This window comes from Gobio gobio, assembly GCF_949357685.1.
Source record: "Gobio gobio genome assembly, chromosome: 10".
Taxonomy (NCBI): domain Eukaryota; kingdom Metazoa; phylum Chordata; class Actinopteri; order Cypriniformes; family Gobionidae; genus Gobio; species Gobio gobio.
This window is the reverse complement of record NC_137116.1, coordinates 53,157,263-53,182,436: the sequence shown is the minus strand read 5'-3', so window position 1 is coordinate 53,182,436 and position 25,174 is coordinate 53,157,263. Positions and strand designations below refer to the sequence as shown.

At 37.9% G+C, this 25,174-nt stretch overlaps 2 protein-coding genes across 6 annotated transcripts in view; both read left to right on the top strand.

The window, feature by feature from the left end:
• plxnb3 (plexin B3) overlaps nt 1–2,088 on the top strand; it is a 139,643-nt gene extending 137,555 nt beyond the window's left edge. For all 5 annotated transcript variants that reach the window (XM_079828012.1, XM_079828011.1, XM_079828014.1 and 2 more), the window contains exon 35: nt 1–2,088. This exon is cut by the window's left edge and continues 607 nt beyond it. The gene's annotated coding sequence lies outside the window, so the exon portion shown is untranslated.
• Nucleotides 2,089–4,332: 2,244 nt separating this feature from the next.
• The window catches only part of srpk3 (SRSF protein kinase 3), a 57,847-nt gene continuing 37,005 nt past the window's right edge, over nt 4,333–25,174 (top strand). The window contains exons 1-8 of the mRNA XM_079826966.1: nt 4,333–4,398; nt 4,807–4,918; nt 12,680–13,071; nt 15,497–15,605; nt 15,794–15,881; nt 15,964–16,051; nt 18,054–18,160; nt 20,613–20,778. Of these exons, the coding sequence (XP_079683092.1) occupies nt 4,383–4,398; nt 4,807–4,918; nt 12,680–13,071; nt 15,497–15,605; nt 15,794–15,881; nt 15,964–16,051; nt 18,054–18,160; nt 20,613–20,778 (1,078 nt within the window). The 5' untranslated portion in view covers nt 4,333–4,382. The remainder of the gene's footprint in view (nt 4,399–4,806; nt 4,919–12,679; nt 13,072–15,496; nt 15,606–15,793; nt 15,882–15,963; nt 16,052–18,053; nt 18,161–20,612; nt 20,779–25,174) is intronic.

Here is a 25,174-nt window from a genome sequence, read left to right as displayed (position 1 = left end):
GAAGTATTGAGATGTTCTGCCCCTCCACTCTCAAACCACTCCACTGTTGTATTAACCGTTTATACTAACATTTCTACATTAGTATTGCAGATCAAAACAAGTATTACGCTTTTTACAGGGACTGTAGAGGAAGTCCACGCACACAAGTGCCAGAACATGTTATAAGAGCACAATATTTGTGTGCATGTTTTTGTGTAGCTTTAGGCGTGCATGCAAAAAGAAGGACAAACGGTCACAGTTTTCAAGTTTTCTGCTGTTGTTAGGGTCTCAAATCCAGAATTTCTCACGCAGGGATGCACATTTGTGAAACGTGATGATCTGAATTGTGATTTGTAGCACTATAACCTAGTCGATCATCACATTGATGCACCTTCACGCCCAAGATCCCGGTAAAATATGGGCTCCAAGTTACATTTCACTCTCAAATCAACAAAAATAAATAAATATATTTGTACACTTGAACTAATATCACAATTTTTTTCTTTTTGCATTGTAATTCTCGTTAAAAAAGGGCAGATTTTTTTTTTCATTTAAAATACAATTTCTCAATTTGATTTGATTTAAGCATGAAATAAGACCCGGATCCTTGCAGGATTTGTGAGATTCACCCACACGCTAGGCATTGATTTCCTAATGCTTTGTATTTAACAGCACAAGCGAGCACAATTCTCAAAGATTTTGAGTCTCAAATGAAACAAACCGAGACGTTTTGTGTTGACGAGGAGAAAAGCAGCAGTTGTGCACATCAGACACTGAATAGAAACTAACTTATTATATTGTAAATAATGCTTATTTATACATGACCGCCAAATGTGCCTTCTTTGTTACTTTTTATAAATGTCTACCAAGTAAACGTGCTTGACATGACTTGCCAAATGGAGAAAGAAGACGAACCGTGGTGGCACAGCTGTTGCCTGTGGTGAAGATCAAATGAAGCAGAATCTCAGTGGATTCAGTACAAACGCTCACGTGTTGCCCTAATTCATTTCCTGGAGTGATCTGTGATGCCACAGGTGATGATGAGGATGTAAAGTCCAATTATTTAAGCATTCAATTGCTTCGTGTGTGTGTGTGTGCATCTGTTCTTTTTAGCTTCTTAAAATTAGTTTTTGCCTGAAGCACTTTGTTTACATTTTGGCTCATCCATAATGTCTTGATCATAAAGCTGATGTCGTGCTTTAACACACGGTCCCTTTTGTGTATAGAACTGAAAATAATGAATATTAATGCTATCTGGACATCTCAAATGTATTTTTGAAGGCTTTCCTGTTCCTGCATTTATTTATGTGATTTTGTGCTATTGCGCTTCATCATAATAATGTATGCACAGGGTCGGGTTTTGAAAAGGGGAATCTGTGTATGTTTATTATCCTGTTGTTGAATGTGTTTGGCCTGTTGGTGTATTTTTTGGATTATTATAGGCTGATGCATGCTTGAGATTTGATTGGATTTTCTGATTGGCGTGCTTTTTGAGAGGTTCACTCGATGGGCTGCGTTATGAGTGCATGACTCTCCTGTCTGAGAATGTGTGTGTGTGTGTGTGCATGAGAGTTTGTTAGTAATTGTAGCGCTTCGTACACGATGTAGAGGTTTTTTAGCAAATCTCCTGTTCTGTACACTTTTCTCTGAGAGAATCCAGCGAAAATTCTTTTTTTTTTTTTGTACAGTCTTGCGATTTTACTGTTTTGCCAATTGCGTGGAATACAGCTTTGTATCTTTGCAGATAAACAATTGAGACCGATGTTTAGAGAATGTGTATGGAGCCCTTGCCCGGCACCGAGTTTTACACAACTTTTATACAAGGGTTAAAAAAATAATAATATATGGTAATTTTCTAATGAAGTTGGGGTTAAAAGAGAACTTGAACCCAGTCTAAAGACTTACTCTTTTGTATTTGTATTGTGTATAGTTTGCTAACAATTGTGTATATGTGCCTGTACATATTGTCAAGAGGACATGTTCTTTTTCTTTTTTTACTTGGACAGAGTTACTCTCGCCAATCAGGAGAAATCGGGAGCCGAAATGTTAAAATGAGTGAAATGGAAATTTGTATCTGGAAAAAAAATAAAGCTATAATTTTAACAGTGAGGATGTGTTTACTCGTTTGATTTATGTATATCTGTTGACATCAGAACAAGAGTCTGGGACAATGGAAACCGCATGCTCTTTATTTTTAATAAGTAATTATTATATCTTATCTAGCGAAACGATCAGTTTCTGCGAGAAACCGAGCAGTATTTATGCTATTATTTTACCTCTTATCAGATGAACGTGATCATCTCTGAGCTCCGCCATAACTTCCGCTAAGGATGGTCAAAATACGAGCCTGGTCATAGATATATCGATCGTAGATGCCTCATTAGCGCCTGCACGGATCAGTAGAATGAGGCATCTACAATCGATATATCTATGACCATAAATACTGCTGGGTTTCTCTGTGAAACTGATGGTTTGGCTAGATAAGACCCTTATTCATCGTCTGGTATCGTTTAAAGCCCTTTGAAGCTGCACTGAAACTGTCATTTGGACCTTGAACCGTTTGGAGCCCATTGAAGTCCATTATATGGAGAGAAACCCTGGACTGTTTTCATCAAAAACCTTAATTTCTTCTCGACTTTAGAAAGAAAGACATGGACATCTTGGATGACATGGGGGTGAGTAAATTATCAGCAAAAGTTTATTTAAAAGTCAACTAATCCTTTAATATGGTAAGTACATGTAACAAGTATACTGTTCGGACATATAGTTTTGTCACAAACTGTTTTTTGCCTACTATATAGTAGGGAAGATGTATGAGATTTTGGATGCAGTTATGTTTGGATGGATCCCACAAATTCTGAACCATTTTCATGAAAATTATGTAACACTTCCGTTTGTTAGTTTAATGCATTAACTAACAATGAGCAATACGTTTGTTACAGAATTTATGAATCAACTGTTCATTGTTAGTTCATGTTCGCTTAGATAGGCCTACATTAAATCAAATTAACAGATACAACCTTGATTTTTAAAATGCATCAGTAAATATTGAAATACATATACTGTTTTATTTTAGTCACATTTGGAAAAAGATAACAAGGCTTTAAAACTGAGGTGGGAAAATATGTTTTGTTACAGGTTTAGTATGTGCCTAAAAATTAAATTGGCTAAATATAGTAAAAAATTAAACATTAAAATATTCAAGTGAAAAACCCTTATGTGTCCCTTTAACCCTGTCATCCTGGTCTCAACTTTGACACTTTTGGCAAAATAAAATGAGACAATTTAAAGGCACAATATGTAAGATTTTTCCAAAAACTAATGAACATGAAAACAATGTTATATATTTTGTTGACTTGTGTACTTACATTATCTCAAATGTTTCCAATGTTTAAATCCAGAGAAATAAGCCATTTGAACTAGACATCATACCCGCATTATTCTCAATTTACGTTTTTATTTTGTAGAAACCATGGAAACACCAAAGACACTTTAATATATGATGTGTTTTATTAGAGAGGTGAGCAACTGTTTTGATACATTCATCGACAGAAAACTAATCCTTGTTGCTCAACACATTTAGTCTTATTGTTTAAAGTCAAGTCAAGTTAACTTTATTTATATAGCGCTTTTTACAATGCAGTGAATGGTTGTGTCTATGAAGTCCATAAAAGTGCATCTATCCATCATATAACTGCTCCACACGGCTCCGGGGGTTAATAAAGGCCTTCTGAAGTGAAGTGGCGCATTTGTGTAAGAAAAATATCCATATTTAAAACGTTATAGACTAAAATAGCTTCCGGCGGTCAGCGGTGCTTTTACGGACTTCAAAAATGACCCAATCATTCACTGCCATTATAAAGCGTGGAAGAGCCAGAACATTTTTAATATAACTCTGATTGAATTTATCTGAAAGAAGAAAGTCATATACACCTAGGATGACTTTAGGGAGAAGAAATCATGGGCTAATTTTCATTTTTGGTTGAACTATCCGTTTAATGCTTGCTGAGGTCAGCCTGACATATTGGCAGCCATAACAACAACAACAACAAAAATCTAATTCTGAGCAATTTTCATGAAAAGGGTGGCATAATTTCTCGCTTCAGATTTTAAAAACAAACAAAAAAAACGGGGGGAAAAAGAGAGAATTTGCGTGTTATTTGTTTTTGTTCCCTCTAATTTGGAAAAAGATAATGCTTTAATGTCTGAGGTGGAAAATAAAGTAGTTACATAGTAGAAAAACGTTAAAAAAAATATGATTTAGTATTTATTCTGTGTATAATATGTAATCACAGTGGCAATGGACTGTGCATATGAGTTGCTGGCAATACAGCACTGTGCCCTAGTGCGCATGCGCAGAACCAACTGAAGCGAATGTGCGTGAGGAGGTGACAGCTGTCCCGATGATATCGATGAACGGTGAGAGTGTTTTGATTAAAAAACAGCCAAACATCCTTGAACATGTTAACGTCTGTGGATGTATTATGTGTCTCGTGTATAAATTCAACAATGTCCGCTTGTCGTAAGGTTAAAACGACGCTTGTTTTGATGACTAGAGCCCGTGTTAGCGTTAAAGCTAAACGCGAGCACGTTTGGAATTACACAGATTTTTCTTTCCGTATGAGCTATTCGGTGGATTATTGATACATGTTAGGGATTAGTAAAGCCATATAGCCTGTTGACGATGTAATATCCTCGATATGATTATCATGTTGGTGGATTGCCCTCCATTAGTTACTCATACATAGTGAATTGGGGGTGGGGGTGCCTATAGCAGCGTGTCTAATATGTATTCTGTTATATGATATTCTCCCTGATGCATGGCAGTATTCAGCAGTGATAACAGCCTTCCCCAGAACAGCCACGGCAAAAAGCAGAAGAAGAAAAACAAGAAGAACCGCAAAGCAGCAGCAGTGGAGATCTCTAGTTTGGAGCTGGGGTGAGTGTGTGTCTAACTGGGCAGAATCCAGATCTGGGTTTCTGCTCTGTGAGATGATGCTAAAAATATATAGTAGGGTGGCCATGGGAGTCACTTCTCCAGATAAGCATACTGACTCATGGCCATGCACGTGGAACCTATTTTAACACATCCCTGAAAAAATCGGAACAATACACATTAGGTAACTTACAGATTACACACACACACACACACACACACACACATGCATCATGTTTAAGATCATGCATATAATTTCCCCACGTTTGTATTCTGCGATTTCAGAAGTAGGCCGGAATAGCGAGATGTATAGAGCATGTGTGTATCCCCTACATAAATATCACAAGCTCTTAGTATCGTATTCTGAGAAGAGACCATCAGCTTTCATTACTGTTTATGCCAGTAAAATGGCATGCTTTTAATGTCGCTCTGTCTGTAATATTCACTAATATCAAACAATGATGTATTGTTGTGATAATATTGTATTGATAGAATGTCATTAGCTGGGTTTCCATCCAAACGTGAATCGAATCTTTTCAAACTTTGCAAATTAGATGCGTTTCCATCAAGTTGTTAACCTAAGCCCCGTTTCCACCGAAATTACTCTGAACAATTTGTACCAGGAACTTTTTTACAGCAACTTTTTTTCCCCCCAGACCTGTTACTGTCTGCGTTTCCGCTGCGGTCTAAAGTATCGTGAAGATTAAGCAAATTAGTCCGGTGATGTAGGACTGCGCGCGACTGTTCCTCCAGTCAGCGACGGACAGGAATAATTTTTGTGCGATACTGTCTGCAACAATAACAAGTGGAGGAGATTCAAGCAGCGCTGCTTTTGCTGGTTATGTATTGGTTTACTAAAGAGATAATTAACAAAATGGCGGAAAAGAGACGAGCACTGATGCTAAGGGTGCGTTCACATTTATAGTTCGGTTCGTTTGGTCCGGACCAAAAAACAAAACATATAGTCCTGGTCCGCACTGGCATTTTTAACAGCGAACCTAAAGTTACAGAACCAAAGGCATCGGGATACGGTCACAACCTGATTGGTCGGCTTTTATGGCGTATATTTCGCGACGGAGCTGCTTACCGAACATCCAAAACAATGCTGTGTGCTGATTAAACGCCATCATTTTATGCATGTACATATGGTTTTATTTTTACCAGCTGAGAACTCACAAAGAGCTCATAAAATGTTCAAAATGTTCAGAACAGCAGCATTACAGCAACAAAACAGCAATATTGATGAGGCGCTTTACCTCCTCGTTGCTCCACGTTTGCTCTACTCATTTTGGATATACCGATCTTTCCACGTCGTCAAATCAGCTGACTTGTAGAGTCGCATCTTGTGACATCACGTCCTGTTTTTGGTTCGTTTACATGTCTTTGGTCCGTGTTGCGTTCATATATTAATCGAACCACACTAGAGTTGGTTTGGAAGCGGACGGAGACCCGTCTCTTCAGCGTCTCGGTCCGCTTGTTTGGTGCGCGCCAGGGTTCGGATGGCAGCATTCACATATGTTCAAATGAACCGCACTAACCCAGCAATCGCACCAGGGTTCGTTTTAATCAAACCAAACATGAAAAGTGTGAAAGTGTATTCTGAAAGCTCTTAAAGCTAGATTTAAAATAAGACAGCGTATGTTATCATCAGCTATTACGGACATTGACCGTGCGATGGCTGAGACGAACGCGCGCCATCGGACAGAAAGAGCAAGACTGATATTTAGATATATTTATGCAGAACAAACCTCGCAAAAGACTTTTAAAAATGCCGGTTGAAATAAAATGCTGCGTGGAGTCAACCAATCAGCATGTTCAGCACCCAAGTCCCACCCCCAACAGTTCCTGAACTTTGAAAAAGTAGTACCTCGCGAGCAGGGACTTTCGGAGGGGGAAATATTTACCTGGAACTTCATTTAGACCCTGCGGTCGAAACACATTAGCCTGACAAGCCAGTCCCACATCAAAATGTTGGGTCTGGGAACACACCATTGGCCGGGCTCAATCCGAGGGGCGGGATAAACGGTTGTCTTCCAAATTCCCTCTGCATGCAATTGGATAGCGCCACAACCAACCAGAGCAAAGAAGAAGGTGACGCCGAGCTAACGTTAGTTGGTAGACTTTCGCCATATCCGGTCGGCAAAAATTCGAACATATCTTCTTTTCTTAAGAATGACTTCAGTGCCGTTCTTTGATCTTTTCTCAAAGAAAAGCTTAACTCCAAGTCTTCCAGAGTCGCGGCCAAAGCCGATTCTAAAGACCGCTGTTTGCCAGCTTCTTTGTTTACGAGTAGCACGCAGAACCTCCACAACTCAGCTGTCAGATGTTAAAGAGCACCTATCATGGAATTTTGAAATTTACCTTTCATGTAGTGTGTAACATAGATCTAAGTGAACAAAAACATCCTGCATAGTTTGAAATATGACAGTGCACCGTATATATAGTTATTTTCTTTCAAAAGTAAGAGTCGACTCTGAGTCACTTTTAAGAATCGTTAGAAGACCGAAGCTTTTTCTCTGACTAGATGACGTCAACTTGTCAAGTTATTTGAATACGATACGCCCACTTATTGCTCCAAGACGCCAGTGAAAACTAGAAAACATCATGGCCACGAGACGCCAGTGAAAACTAGAAAACATCATGGCGACGAGACGCCAGTGAAAACTAGAAAACATCATGGCGACGAGACGCCAGTGAAAACTAGAAAACATCATGGCCACGAGACGCTGTGTTCTGAAGTGCCACTCAGAAGCAAACTTTTTTCATCTGCCCAAGGATGAGCATTTGAAGACTAAGTGGCTTGAAGACAAACCATACATCGTCGCGATTGAGTGTTTATTAGTCGTCAAATGTATGTTTCGCGATCTCAGGAAGCTTTTATTATGGACTTCTATTATGGCACATGGTTCTTCTTCGTCTGTCTGTACCATATATGGACTACATGTGCACAGAGCGCCCTCCGGCTGCCAGGATGAATTGAAAACAACACATAAGAGACTCAATCGCTCATGATTAGGCTATCTGCGCATTTTGAGGAAGTATTGAATAAAAAATACTCCTCTGTTTAGAAATTTGACACAGACATATGAGAATCTATCAATATGTCTCCTCATCTGCACACTTTTGAACTAAAAGCCCTGAGGGATGTTGATTTGTCGCGAGTCTTCGTGAGGAGAATAGAGGAGTTTTTTTATGAATGAGATCAGCTGAGGCTCATATTACAATCAAACGTACAGACGCGGTTTTCATATTCATAACTCCTGACACATATTAACAAATTACTGTCACTATAAAACTTTGATGGGCGTTCCGTTTCCGAAAATATCTGCACAGACTATACCAATCACAACTGACTGGGTCATCGGACCAATCACCGCAGATTAGCGTCACGTAAAGGCGGGGTTTTGAAAAGTGAATCACTAAAGGAATCATTTGAGAATCGCTGTCAAAACGGGTAAAAATGTATGCATATTATAAGAAAACTAAAGTCTTTTTTGTCATTGCATGCATGCAAAACTGTTGTTGGGGACTTCTAAAACAATATTTGGAACATTTTAGATGCCATGATAGGTGCTCTTTAAACCCGCCCACCGACTCTATACACGATGTGATTGGCCTGACCAGAGTTTGGTTTTTCCAGCTCTCAGGTCTACCGAGAGTTGCTAGACTACACTCGCGGTAAATTAGATTTTCTGCCGCTAGGGTGCGACTAGATTTCTAGGCTAGAAACACACCGAGTACCAGCCCAAAGTTCCTGGTAAAAGTTCCTGCGGTGGAAACGCGGCTCTGGTCACCAACAGTAAATAAAACTCCCTCAGCTTAACCTTAACGTGAAAAACGCTTAACGTGACTTAAGAAAGTGATATTAAAAGACCAAACTTGCTAAACAGCAAACTAATAAAGCATATTATGTACAGAAAAGCAGATGAGTCCAGAATATGAACACAACACGTTTAATTACACGTTAAGCATTTTCCTCCCATATAGAAAACCAATAAAACGCTTATAATGAGGCTTAAAGGAACACTCCACTTTCTTTGAAAATAGGCTCATTTTCCAACTCCCCTTTGGGTCTGGGATCGTGTACTAAGACTGACGATTTTCCGTAATTTTCTAGGCCGATATGGCTAGGAACTATACTCTCATTCCTGCGTAATAATTCATTCCTGCCGTCTCATGGACCTAGAAAATCGCAACTTTTCATTTTCCGTCAGTCTTAGTACTCGATGTAACCACAGAAGAGTCAAGTTTTAAATAGGAAAAATATCGAAACTCTTTGGTCATTTTTTGAGCGAGATGCTAACGGTCTAATCTGATTCAATGATCTATGCTAAGCTATGCTAAAAGTGCTACCGCCAGACCCAGAGATCGGCTGAACGGGAGCTTCCCCTCTGTGTTTTATGACAATCTAAGTGTCAGTACAGATTAGTTTTTTTGCAAATCACTAAGCCTGCCTGTGTTTTATTAATAATGTAAACATATTTTTATCTTTTTTATAACTGTTGGTCCATTAAAGGGGCTATATGCGTTTTTCTGAAATTTAAACTCGCGACTGACACCTTTGGCCAAAAAACAGAACTGCTCTTATTTTCTGCTCGCTCTCGCAGTGGTGGTGACGTCACATCCGCAGACAGCGCGGAAACTTTTCATTTTCCGTCGGTCTTAGTACTCGATGTAACCACAGAAGAGTCAAGTTTTAAATAGGAAAAATATCGAAACTCTTTGGTCATTTTTTGAGCGAGATGCTAATGGTCTAATCTGATTCAATGATGTATGCTAAGCTATGCTAAAAGTGCTACCGCCAGACCTGGAGATCGACTGAATGGATTCAAAAACGGTAAAACTTTTTAACTCTAGGGGAGTCGGAAAATGAGCCTATTTTCAAAACAAGTGGAGTGTTCCTTTAAAGGGGCTATATGCAACTTTTTCCCCAAAATAAACGTAACAATAGCCTTTTTATTTTACCATTTATGACTCAAACATCTCCTGATGAGCATACTGACACCTTGTCCGCTCACAGTGGGTGCACCTATAAGCCTGTATCCTATTTTTCCTATTTTCTGGCGGGTCGTTTTTTTCCCGCGCTGTCTGCGGATGTGACGTCACCACCGCTGCGAGAGCGAGCAGAAAATAAGAGCAGTTCTGTTTTTTGGCCACAGGTGTCAGTCGCGAGTTTAAATTTCAGAAAAACGCATATAGCCCCTTTAATGGACCAACAGTTATAAAAAAGATAAAAATATGTTTACATTATTAATAAAACACAGGCAGGCTTAGTGATTTGCAAAAAAACTAATCTGTACTGACACTTAGATTGTCATAAAACACAGAGGGGAAGCTCTCTCACCCTGAACACATTCATATTTCCTCATATTCTGGGCTCATGCTTTTCTGGACATAGTATGCTTTATTAGTATTGTGTTGACTGAGTTTTATGACTTTCTTAGTACATTAAACCACATTAAGCGTTTTACAATGTCCCCAACAGACGATTTTGGCAAAATTTGGCATTTCCATCACTCATTTCTGATGCGATGCTTCAAAATGCGCATAAAAACAGAGTGATGGAAACATAGCTATGGTGTATGATGTTCATGTTTGCCATTATAATGGCCATGTTGCTCTCTAGATATCATCATTGGGAAAACCCCATATTTGTTGACCCCTGTTGCTGCTAACCCCTTTAAATATACTTAGGGTGTTTTCACACTTGGTCCTTTTCAGGGGTCTGAGCGCAGTTCACGTGATTTTTGGCCCACAGCGCGTGTACTTAACAGAATCTTTAGCGTCTTATTGCATTTATTTTAAAGTGTCAAAAACACACAGGTTTCACATAAACAGGTGGTTTTGTCTTAAGTGAATGTAAACATCTGAGTTACTAGCCTAATATAAGAATCAGTGAAGTACGTCATACAGTGAAGAAAATGCGGTTTTATTTTTTCATGTGATTTATTCAATTTCTTACTTGAATGCTGATTTTAGGCATATCTATACTTTACCTGGAAAATTGTATGCAGTTTATTTAATTTGCATCTTTCTTTTATTATTTTATTGTATTGTTTATTTTTGTATGCTGATGTTATCACTGCCTTCTGCAATAAAATAAACATGATTCAAGGAAAACTATTCAAAATAAATGTTATTTACAAAGGTGGATGTGTGATATAGCTAGTGCAAAAATAGTACTGCAAAAATAAATATTTTTGTGTAAAAAGATAAACAACTTAATTCAATAGTATTTGTAGCATTGTCATTAAAAAAATAAAATAAAAATCTTTACAAACAAATATCTTGTTTACTGAGGCACAATGTAAGTGAATGGGATCAAATGTTGAAAGTCATAGAGTCAGCCATCAAACACTGAACTGGACTAGGTCCAAAAAGCAACAGTATGAACACAAAGGGTTCTGAGACCACATTCCTACTTAAAGGATCAGTTCACTTTCAAATAAACTTTTGCTGATAATTTTCTCACCCCCTTGTCATCCAAGATATCCATGTCTTTCTGTCTTCAGTCGAAAAGAAATGAAGATTTTTGAGGAAAACATTTCAGGATATTTCTCCATATAATGGAAGTCAATAGACCCCAAACGGTTCAAGGTCCAAATGAGAGGTTCAGTGCAGCTTCAAAAGGGCTTTAAACCACATCAAACGCTACCAGACGATCAATAAGGGTCTTATCTAGCGAAACGATCGGTCTTTTTTTTTTTTAAATAAATAAAGTTTCAATTTTATAAGCACAAATGCTCGCCTTGCTCTGTTCAGTGATGCGCGCTCGTGACGTCACATAAAACGCAATTACGTTGAAAAGGTCACGCTAGATGCAGACACAAAGACATTTGAATATGTGGATACGCCTTCTGCTCATTTGTAAACACTGACTCGGTACTTCTGCCTGCATCTAGCGCGAACTTTTCAATGTAATTGCGTTTTACGTGACGTCACAAGCGCGCATCACTGAACAGAGCATTTGTGCTTATAAAACTTTAACTTTATTTATCTTTAAAAAAAAAGACAGATCGTTTCGCTAGATAAGACCCTTATTGATCGTCTGGTACCGTTTGATGTGGTTTAAAGCCCTTTTGAAGCTGTACTGAACCTCTCATTTGGACCTTGAACCGTTTGGGGTCTATTGACTTCCATTATATGGAGAAATATCCTGAAATCTTTTAATCAAAAATCTTAATTTCTTTTCGACTGAAGACAGAAAGACATGGATATCTTGGATGACAAGGGGCTGAGTAAATTATAAGCAAAAGTTTACTTGAAAGTGAACTAATCCTTTAAGTGGACCAAAAAAGGATCCGAGTCCTCTTTCAGGTACAGGGACAGTGTGAACGTGAAGAGAACTGGGTCCTTTTTCACTTGGTTCACCTCTTGGTCCACTTAAAGGAGTCCGAATTTGGTTCTTTTAAAGAGGACCCAAGAGTGAAAACACCCTTATTGGCTAGTCTGAGACACCGTGTGGCTTTATATTAAGATGGTGCGTTGTTGTTTTGAATCGCACAGATGGTCCAAGGATATGTGCTTCGAGTGACATCATAAGCCCTAGATAGGAAAGTCACAGCTGGAGATTGCTTATGAAAAGTAGTAGCTGTTGATGTATTATTTATGAAGATGTCATCAGCGATGCTTGATTATAAATAGTAACATTCTGCGCCTTTAGATATGGCTGCGTGTGGTATAGACGACAGATAAGTGATGTAGAAGAATGTACTTTCACACAGGATTTAAACATCTCTTCTTCTCTTATTTATTGCTTTTCAGACCCCAGATCCCCTCCTCTGATGAACTGTGCCACATCCTCACCATCCACAGATCCGCCACCCCTCCAGAGTCGCCCCCGACGCCCCCATTAAACCTCTCCCAGAGCCCCCCAGACCTCCAGCCTCCGGCCCGCCTCCCTCACTCCATTCCCATCACAGTGGTTTCCTCACCCAGCGTCCTCTCGTCTCCAGACACGCCTTCCACTCCCATTGCACCTTCAGTGGGCCTACCTTCAGTTGTCTCCACGACTCCTCCCACTCCACAGGACCCGTCCAATCAGCTGACCCCGCCACAAGCTCTGAGCCCTCCCCCTCCAGACTTTTCCCCGCCCCCAGCAGAATTACTCGGGTCAGATGACGAGGAGCAGGAGAATCCGTCAGATTATTGTAAAGGTAGGATTATCACCAGAAATCAGTTTTGAATTAATATTTGCTTTATAGTAGTGTTGTCACGATACTGGAATTTCTAACTTTGATACGATACCTAAAAAAGTATCGATATTCGATACCACGGGGAAACGCTGAATATACTATCAAATAGATATTTTTTATATAAATAATTTTTTGTCTGTCTATTCTGAAGAGATCACTTTATATAATAAAGCTTTTTCTCATAAACGTTGATCAATTACCATTACAATTATCTCACAAATATTTGCTATACTAATTGTGTTGCAATAGCTTACATACAGCACAAGGAAGCTGGATTTCAAATGGAATTTAAAAAGACGAGTAAACAGTAATAAAATAAGAACAAATAAACAAATTACAAACAATAGCACAGATAAATACAATAGAATAAGATACAAATGAAATGGACTGCTTTATTTTTTCAGGTAGGTCTACCAGTATTCAGGTAAGAAACTGAATATTAAAAAAAAAAAACCTACAAAGTAATCAAACTTAAAATAACATTGGATAATCTTCATTGTAAAAAATTAAATGCAGATGAATCCATTAAAGTTACACAAGTTAATCAGTCAAGAGCAGTAAGTGATCATTTGTCAGATATACAGATATTTTAGTATCCATACATACCGAAATATCGATATTTTTTACAACACTACTTTATACCTAATTTTAAAAAGATGATTATTGATCCTATATAAAGTTGTTCAACGGAAAGAGATGGGTGATTTCACCAAGATCTTATAACACGATATAAGTCTCAGAAACATGTGTCTCATCACAGTTTTGTGGGAAAAGGGAAAAATTATTAAAATATGAAATAACCCTATGATAACAACTTATTAATATTTTGGTAATCGGTCAATTATTTTGATTTAGTAATCGGATAATATAAGTGAACAATATCTTTTAAAATGGTTTTAAAATACATTTATAATAACAATGAGGCAATAATAATTGGTTAAAAAAATAATTGGTCCATATTACATATTGTGCCGGAGTTCTGTTTGGGACCATTTTACAGCTGGAGTTACATCTTCATCATGACTATTAGTTTGCGTGTGCATTCGCAGCCTTTTGTTTTGTGTAAATGCAAGTTGTAATGTTGTGTTTATTTTGTGTAGGCCTATCTATATCTGATTTTTCTCATATAGGATGCATTTGGTTAAAGGAACAAGCTGATTTTTTGGGACTTTATCTTATTCACCGTATCCCCCAGAGTTAGATAAGTCCATACATACCATTCTCATCTCCGTGCCATAACTCTGTCTGACACACCCACCGCTAGCCTAGCTTAGCACAAAGACTGGAGGTAAACGGCTCCAGCTAGCCTAGCTTAGCACAAAGACTGGAGGTAAACGGCTCCAGCTAGCCTAGCTTAGCACAAAGACTTGAGGTAAACGGCTCCAGCTAGCCTAGCTTAGCACAAAGACTGGAGGTAAACGGCTCCAGCTAGCCTAGCTTAGCACAAAGACTGGAGGTAAACGGCTCCAGCTAGCCTAGCTTAGCACAAAGACTGGAGGTAAACGGCTCCAGCTAGCCTAGCTTAGCACAAAGACTGGAGGTAAACGGCTCCAGCTAGCCTGCTGCTCAATTAGTGACAAAAATAACGCCAACATTTTCCTATTTACATGTTGTGATGTGTATAGTTACATCGTGTACTAAGACCGACAGAAAATGACAAGTTGTGATTTTCTAGGCCGATATGGCTAGGAACTATTCTCTCATTTCTGTGTAATAATCAAGGAACTGCCATACCATGGGCCTAGAAAATCACAACTTTTCATTTTCCGTTGGTCTTAATACACGATGTAACTACAGAAGAGTCAAGTTTTAAATAGGAAAGGTATCTAAACTCTTTGGTCATTTTTTGAGCGAGATGCGAACGGTCTAATCAGATTCAATGATCTATGCTAAGCTATGCTAAAAGTGCTACCGCCAGACCTGGAGATCGGCTGAATGGCTTCGAAAACGGTAAAACTGTTTAACTCTAGGGGAGTCGGAAATTAAGCCTATTTTCAAAAATAATGGCGTGTTCCTTTAAGTCTAAAGTTTGGAAAACCTGCACTTAACCTTTTCACAGGCATTTTGTTTTCATAGATAAACAGATATCGTGATGTATCATTACAGGATTGTTTAGCAGTATATTATCGCAGAATGATATTATCGATATCGTGTGCCATGTATCGTATCGTGAGGGACCCTGTGATTCCCACCCCTAGTTTTGGTGCAAAACAGCTTCACTTTATGATACAAAAGAAAACAAATGTTTCCATCTCTGATTGAATGAGTTACAATCAGAGCTGTTGAAAAACAGACGCTATACGCTTTATTAACCCAGCAGTAATGAATGATAATGACTGGTTGGATGTATGTTATTCAACGATTGTTTTTTTTTGTTTTTTTTCAGGAGGGTATTATCCAGTGAAGATTGGAGACTTGTTTAATGGCAGATATCACGTGGTCAGGAAACTGGGATGGGGTCATTTCTCCACTGTATGGTTGTGCTGGGATCTACAGTGAGTATTTTACATGCTGGGATCTACATGAATCCTAATCCCTGAGATTAAACTGCTGGAACTAGGTGCGCAATCTCTAAATATTGAGATGTAAGCCGATGTCAGATTATAGTCATGTATGGATAGTCAGCCCACATGCTGTTTGACTGTCTGTGTGGATTCAACAATATATGATATTTTGTCTGTAGACGGAAACGGTTTGTGGCACTGAAAGTGGTTAAAAGTGCCCAGCACTACACTGAGACCGCACTGGATGAGATTAAACTACTGAAATGTGTAAGTCGGAGAACCAAATGCATTTACCATTTTAATTAAAAATGTATACAAAGATGTATACTCTGACAGAGTTTTCCCTCAGGTGCGAGACAGCGACCCCACAGATGCCAAGCGAGAGAGGATAGTACAGCTCATCGATGACTTCAAAATCTCTGGAGTCAATGGTGTTCGTATCCTTCACTGCCTGTCATGTGATCGTCACGTCTTCTGTCATTTAAAGTCAACAGGAACTCGACTTACTCTCTTAATACATGCTCTTGTTCTTATTGTGCACGATTTTGTTTTCATAATCTTTTCTCATAATATTCATAATAATTCTCTACCTCTCGACTTTCAAGCCTATACTATATTCTTCAAATTTAGTTTCTAGTGCCCTATAAAATCAATTTATTTTCCCCCACTAATTCATGCCATTTTCCACACAAGATTCAGTTTAGTTTTTTTCTATTTTAATGGGTTAATTCAATTTTAATCATCATAAAACATTAATTAATAAAACCGTAACAGTTTAAACCGTTTAAAATGTAATCAATTGAAAATATAACAATTCAGAATTTGTTTTTAATTATTTTCTTGTAAAATAAAGTGCTGCACAAGTTGCATAGGTGTTTCTTCATTATTTTTTATTATAAATTATAATAATAATTATTTATTTCTGTCATAATTTTTCCAAGTTAAATCGAACCTTTTTTTTTGCTGGTTTGTCGGGAAGACCTCTGAGATTCTGTGTTGTATTTGACGATAGTTTTTTTAATCAAAAATCTCACTTGAGTATAGTAAAGATTATTTTGATAATCGATTAGTTTGCCGATATTTTTCAGATTAATTGGATAATAAACTCATTTTTTATTTTATTGACAAAACACACTCTTCAAACAAACGTGCCAGCTGAGTGCTATGAAAACACACATAGTGAATATATCTACCCGTACAAAAATTAACCAAGGTTTTACATCGAATAAAAAATAATAATAAATAATATTAATAAATAAATAACAGGGTTATTGTAGTAATTCAATGGTAACCACAAATTAACCATTGTTTTGCTTCAAATCCATATGGTTTTTGTGTGGTTATACAAATGGTAATCAATACGGCAATAACATGGTTTTACTAGAACAATGATTAATTTTCGCAAGGATATGTTTGTGCTATACATTATGTTCAAAAGGAGTTTAAAGCCCTACATTAAAATTATATTAAAGAAAAACAAAAACCCAAACTCAGTGTTACCATATAAGAGGAATGTTCTGCAGGAACACTCTCTCTCACACACACACACACACACACACACACACACACACACACACACACACACACACACACACACACACACACACACACACACACACACACACACACACACACACACACACACACACTCACACACTCAATTACATGCTGTTATCCCTTTACAGTTACTACTCTCATAAAATGCTTGAATTACATGTTGACTTTTAAACCTATATTTAGTGTCCAACAGCAGATATTTCAGCTGATGAATGTTTTTGCGCTGAATATTAACTGTCTCCCTCGCGACTGTCTGTTTGACTCGCATGTGCGCTCCCACCACGCCGGCGCTCATTCAATGAAGCTTAACACAGACTGTCAGGACACACTTTCATACCAAGTGGAAATGCTCGCGTGAATTACTATCATTTACAGATAAGTATATAACCACTGTTCTCTATATAGATCAGTGGATATAACCTGTAAAATGAAAGTTTTGCACTGAGGACGCACACACACATTCGTCAAAGCGCATGACAGGCAATGTTAAACACTAATGCATTCGCTTTGAAGCTTAAAATAAACAATTCTCATGTTTTGGGCGCTTGGATCATGTACCATTCCTGCATCAGCTCACTGTTTCCACTCCACTATTTCTAGATGCACATCTTGTCCATTGAAATGCGTTACTCAAAAAGTAATTTTTGCACGACTGATGGAAGCTTATCGTGCACAGACCCGACTAATCGATAATGAGAATCGTTATCGATGATTTTCATTACCCGACCAGTTGTTGCAACCCTACTTGAGTATCTGTAGCAGACAAAAGTGCGCCGCTCATTCACTCTGGGACGCGTAGAACATGCAGACTCCATATTTAAACTGCAGGCATCTAGTGGTTCAACGATCACAAACTCTCTCCTTGACTCCTTGACCCCTCAGATGTGTGTATGGTACTAGAGGTGCTCGGTCACCAGCTGTTGAAATGGATCATCAAATCGAACTACATGGGTCTGCCTCTGATCTGTGTGAAGAGCATTCTTCGACAGGTGGGTTGGTTTTCCGTTCATAATGATGTCAAAAAGAAACAACAGTTTCTCAGACTTGTTTTATCAGCATACGGTATACACATTGCAGCTCCATCAAACCCTTGGGGATTTTCTAAGTGTATTAAGGCAAGGCAAGTTTATTTATATAGCACATTTCATACACTCCCACATGAAAAAATGCTATAGAATATTATAGTAAAATTACTCTAGTAAATACTATAGTGTTTTTGAACCATACTATAGTAAAGATACTACAGTAAATTGTAGTATGTTATAGTATTTACTACACTTTGTTAATTTACTGTAGGATATTTACTATAGTACGGTTCAAAAACACTATAGTGTTTACTAGAGTCATTTTACTATAATATACTATAGTATTTTTTCATGTGGGCTATGGTAATTCATAGTGCTTTACACAGAAAAGGGAATTCAAATAATCACAAAATAAAAGTAATGAAAATTAAAACAATAAAAGTAATTAAAAGAGGAAAAGATGATGCATAGATAAACTTCTCATCTGGTCAAATATTTCAGAATAATTTATGTTTGTATTTAATTAATTTCGCACTTGCTCTGGGACTTCCCCATACTGGTTGTCTCTTTCTCTGTGTTTTTATTTCGGCGTGCCTAAATAATTTGTCGGACGTATAAAAATGTGTATTAAAGCTACACTGTGTGATATTTTCCCCCATCTAGTGGTGAAAAGGTATATGACCATCCAGTGAATTTTAGTTTCTGTTCTTCTCAATTCCGATTTCGTTTCAACTTCTACGGTGGCCGATTTAGTCCAAGATTAACATGGCTTCCAGTCCTATGCTTCTAGTTCGACCTCGTCCACATTCGACACGGTGCCTGTGGGATATTCTGTGCGCAGTGGGATGGTTAGAACTCAACTGGCCTAATTATTCGGCTAGAAAGAACTGCAGCTAATCCAGAGTTAACTTTGATGATAGTAATGTTTATTCAGTCATCCAATTGCAAGGCATAAACAGGTTTGCGTGGATATGTACATAAATGTGGTTTCTGTGAGAGAACAAATAAGGATGGTAAATATACATACACTGAACTGTATAGCTACACTTTTAAGTTACATTTGTATAATGTAACCGTAAACCAGAGCTTATTGTTCCATATATAGGCGCTAAATGCAGCTGCATTAAAAGGAGCTGAGCTGCCGCTGCTAACAAGCGGTGTCCGGTTACAAAAGTGTGTGCGCCGCTTTAACGTTAGCACTGCAGTGCGCTCTGTATAACAATTGTTAATATGCCGATCAGACCTGATACATATTTCCATCAACATACATTACATGCAAATATTTTCTAAAAACGAATAAACATTGTTGATAACAAAATAACTGAATGATTATTCAAATAGGTGAGCATTACGCTATTGTATGTTGACACAAAAATACTTCTGAGGTGACATCAACTGAATTACGCGATGACACACTCTGAAACACATCTACAATGAAAATAACTATTATTACTTACGGAGTTATTAACGCACAGAAATACCACACAAGGAAAAACAGACTTTTGAGGAATAAACAAGCCAGGAAAACTCCATATAACTCTGTTACTGGACGCTGCTGAGATGAAAACTCTCTGCACATGCACCAGACAAGTCTGAACAAGTTGACGCGCACATGCGCGAGGCAGAGAATTTTGTACAGTGCCATATTAAAACCGGTTAAAACGCGAAAGGCGAAGCTTGAATTTACGGGTATGTCCCTCTTTGGCTAATGTACTTTCAAGATGGAGGGGCAACATGGCGACCACCGTTAGATCCCATTACCTTATGTATTTTCAATGGCATATTATAAACTTACGAGAATACTTTATTACTTGAAAGAAGTAAATATACATTAATGAGCACATATATTTTTGAAAGAACTAAGTGTTTTTAGCTAAGAATAGACTAAAAAAGTTACACAGTGTAGCTTTAATGTCTTCAAGGCATGGATTATGGATTAGGTAGGCTAGCCATTTATTTCAAAACATAATGAACCAAGGGTTAAAAAAACCCTCCAAACAAGTGATTTTACTGAACATAAAACGTACTTGTGTAAACACCTCAATAAAAGTACATAGAATAAACAAGTAATAAAATCATCGTTGATGAGAGATGAGCTTCCAGCGCTGTTTCAGCTGTGCACTCCTGTTTTATGGTATGCTTAAATAAATATGCTTGTATTCTGCTAGTTGAGACCTTTTCAAAGAAATATGACATCTGTCTATCTGTTATGTACTATGATTTTTACACTTCACATTTTTCATGCTATCAAAATAGAGCACTTTTAATATGTCAGCTAATTTTAAAGCACTAAAGTGATGGTCATATCCCCTATTTTCACCGCAAAGCCAAGCTTCTAAGCTTTAAAATGACACCTATTTTGTGTTAGTAAAGTAGGATTTAAGAGGTTAAATCGTGTCTTATTTCTCTCCTCCAGGTTCTCGAGGGCTTGGATTACTTACACACGAAATGCAAGATCATCCATACAGACATAAAGCCTGAGAATATCCTGCTGGATGTGAATGAGGTGTATGTGAGACGGTTGGCGGCAGAGGCCACGGTATGGCAGAAGTCTGGAGCTCCGCCCCCCTCCGGCTCTTCTGGTACAGTTCTTTGTTTTCAAGTGTGACTCTCATCAGACTCACCTTAGTATCACGTGAGATTTCCCTTCAGACTCATTTAATGCTTGCATAATAAATGCATTCTATATGAAATAGACAATATACAGCAGAAGACATTATTCTAGGGTTGTCACGGTATACCAAAATTTCAGTAGTTGGTTCCAATACCAGTAAAATTTAGCTGTTCTCTGAACCAATTTCGGTACCAAGCAAAAAAAATGTCCCCCGTTTTGTCTCGTCCATTGGTTACCACTGTCAGTCATCACAGTTTCCGATTCAATCGGATATTTAAATATGGTTGTAAATCCAGAAACTGCAGTGTATTTGGCTGCATGAAAAACTAAAATTGTATTTAAATTGTGACTGGGTAATAAACAAAGCTGTCTTCTGCCCTCTCGTGAAAACTATATTAATACTATTATAATAAAAAAAAAAGCTGTCTTAATTGTACGTGGAATAGGGATGGGCGTTATGGACTTAAAACAGGGCTTTCCTGTAGCTCAAACAGTAGAGCATGGCGCTAGCAACGCCAAGGTCATGGGTTCGATTCCCAGGGAAAGCAAGAACTGACAAAATGTAAAATGTGTACCTTGAATGCAATGTAAGTCGCTTTGGATAAAAGCGTCTGCCAAATGCATAAATGTAAATGTTAAAACCATATCAGGATATTTTCTGTTATTTATTGCGATAACGCTATCAATGACGATATAAATGTAGTACCATTCCCTATGTTTTTGGCTACAAGTGAGAGCTGCACGCATTCTTGAGAGCCTCAGAAAAACAAACAATGGTCTATAGTGAAATGTACCCATCATCAAATAGGCATTGTACGCTGTTCGTCACATTATAGGAATATAATAGAGTTGCCAAACGTAACAGAAGTACAAAAAAACAACCATAAAAGTGTGGCATTTCTGCAGTACTGATAGCACAGAGTACCGGGTATATTATATTTGGTGCCTGAGCGTTGCTTTCAAATGTTAAAGGTTTCGATTTATAGTGTGTTTGTTCAAGGCTGAGCATTTTAGCCAATCACTGATGAGCGCATGAAGACAATGACCTATCAGAGCTGCTAGTCAGAATCAGCTTAAAGGGTTACTTCAGCGATTAGCATTAAGCTTTGTATCAGTAGAAACCCGGTAGTATATTAGAAATATGGTACTTTCCCCCCTCATATCCCCCTGAGACGAGAGAATTATGCATTTTATTCCTGGAAAAAATCCTCCGATGACGCAAATATCACCATTTTGCGTAATCTGAGGATTTTTTTGGCCTGAGGCTAGAGACTACAGCCAGTAGAAGGAGCTAGTTCTGCATGTTTTAAACCCGCCCATAGGGGGTGGGATCTGTACGTTATATAATGTCTTATCAACAAAGCTCGGAAGGAGCACGTTCAGATAATTGACAAAAGCGGAGAGTTACTCGGCACATATGCGTGGTAACGTTAACATAACACGACAAGTAAGTTAGCTTGTTACTTTGCTAACTTTGCTGTTTTACTGCTAGGGTTGGGTACCGAAATCCGGTTCCAATATGGCACCGGTACTTATATAACCGGTATGTACCGGACCGAATCAGAACGCAGATTTCGGTTCCTCATTTCGGTGCCAAAATTCAAACGTGCTTTCGCGCTTTGGCTGAGCCAGAGACAGACGCTCAGCGCTGGTCACATCACAACTCATGACAACTATTCAGTGTTTTCTACGACATCATGTTTATTTCAGGTTTCAGACATTTAAATGCTCATAAGTAGGCTACTAGCAAAAAACACACACTGATGTCTATGAAAGCGGCAATGACAATCCTTTCAGACGGTTATAATTTGACTAACGTTACGTGTTTTATTCACATCAGATAAATGCACATTATATAGTAACTATATAGTTTACTCTATTCTTCTTCCAGTTCATTGGTCACTAACTTTCATGTATTTCGTGAGACGAGAATGATCTCAAGTGTTGTAACGTTAAATCCGACAGATCCGATTCTGAGGCGCAAACTAACATGGCGCCGCCCATTGCGCTTTATAGATCAACTAACACACATTCACTCACACATTTGAACATCAGATAGCAGGGTTTTTCCTGGGTCAAAAATGGTCTTCGGTGGTGGCTGACAGACATGGTCACCCATACACACACACACGCACGCACGCACAGTAAAAAAGTACCCTACCCACATGATCTGCAAGCGCAATACTGACAATACATTTTAAATAAATTCAAAGAAAGTTTGTAAATTTTGCTTATCTTATTTTGATCCCACATGAAAAAATACTATAGTATATTATAGTAAAATTACTCTAGTAAATACTATAGTGTTTTTGAACTGTACTATAGTAAATATACTACAGTAAATAAACAAAGTGTAGTAAATACTATAATATAATACAATATACTACAATTTACTGTAGTATCTTTACTATAGTATGGTTCAAAAACACTATAGTAATTTTACTATAATATACTATAGTATTTTTTCATGTGGGATACCTTGATGTTTGTTTTTGTTCCTCATTTTTACACTATTTACCGATAATTGTTTTGGTATATAATCATATCCATATTAAAAAGTAGTATTTAAAAAATGAACAAATAGCCTAATTTTCTGCCATATACAATTTCATAAAATTATCAGCTAGCTAACAACAACTTTGTTCTGGGTTCACCTCACAGTCTAAACTAAGTGATTTATAGGCTTTTTATTTTACTACACATTATGAACATAAATAAGCTGAAAGACTGTGGATAATTAAAACTAACTCTTACACCCACTCTTGCTAAATTGTGTAAGCACACTTGTGTTCTCATTTCAGATGTGTTCAGAGTAAATTTAAACTGATTCGTTAGTTCAGTGTTGGACAGATCAGTTGTTCTAACCAGTCGTTAAAATGATTCGGTTCAAAGGAGTCATTAGGTCGAGAATCGGACATTAGCAGACGCGTTGTGTGCGAATATCCCGTCTGTTAGAACATCGCGAAAGATTTGTCAACACACAGAAAACACTTCATAACTGGACACGATTTGTTTCCCGTTTATTGAAAGTATGGTTAATGTCAGCTGGTCAGAGAAGAGTCAATGTCTTTTGAGCGCATTTCACACCCAGCGGTAATGAAAGGAAAACATCGTCTGATAGCGCCACGTGCAAAATGGATTCGGTCTTCCGACCTTTTGATTTTTATTAACGTAATATGTGAAATATTAGAAAGCTAAGAATGCTTATTTTGAAGACAGAGAAAGTGCGAGCGAGGGAGGAGCTCTCTGATCGTTCTCTGTCACTCTGTCTATTCTACATCATTCATAAATCACAATAGCTCATCAAATAAAGCTTTGGTGAGCTTTAAAAAAAATTTTCAATGTAGGAAAAACCCTGGATAGTTCGTGACACAGTTAAGAAGTTTGTGAATATTTTGAATAAAAAGAAAAAACGAAATAAAACCGATACAGCTGAGCTGTCAGCGCTATTGCGGCTGCTGTGTCATGTGAGAAACATGACGCGTCGCCATGGAAACATTAAGGCGATGCGTTCAAAAATATTTAGCCAGAGAATATGATCATATTTCAAAATAAAGCTGAAGCTCGAAGCTGGTTTGTAGCAGAGCAAGAATACAGACGACTGCTGTTATTACTGTAACTGTTTAGAGTTATATTAGGCTTGTTGTAGTTGGGTGGCTTAGGTTTTACTGTGAATTTGTAAATATGTCAATTATAATTTGTAAATAAGTAAATTGTGTTTTGTATTTATTTATATTCATACATTTAAGTATACATTAAACTTTTAATAAATGGTTCAATTTAAATAATAAATAAATAAATAAATAAAAAGCCATTTAATGTCATCCACCTCGTTTGGTGGCCTTTAAAAAAAAAAAAAGTATCGGTTTAGGCACCGGAACCGTTTTAAAAGTATCGGTTTAGGCACCGGAACCGTTTTAAAAGTATCGGTTTGGCACCGGAATCGAAAAAAACCCAAACGATACCCAACCCTATTTACTGCTAACAACTTTATCACTATGTATAGGCTACTGTGTGATCAGAAATCGTGTCGAGTATTCCCGAGAGTCTTACCTCTAGGCAAATGTGTTTAGTACCAGATGTACCAAACATATGCTCGTCATCTGGGAAGGTGAATATCGAAGGAATCGCGGTGTCCTTCAGAGTGGCTCTCTTCATTCCAAGCACATTCGGTTCGTAGTCTTCCTGCTTGAAATGGCGACTGCACACCCTCCGTATTTTCAGGTTTTCATATTAGTTTCCTCTCCAAAATTCGGGTGGTTGATAGCCCGCAGCCACTGTTTGCACCGCTCCAAATTTTTAACCGGCAAATGATGAAAACTTACTGCTTGTCCTTTTCTGTTTTTGGCTGTACATCCTGGTAC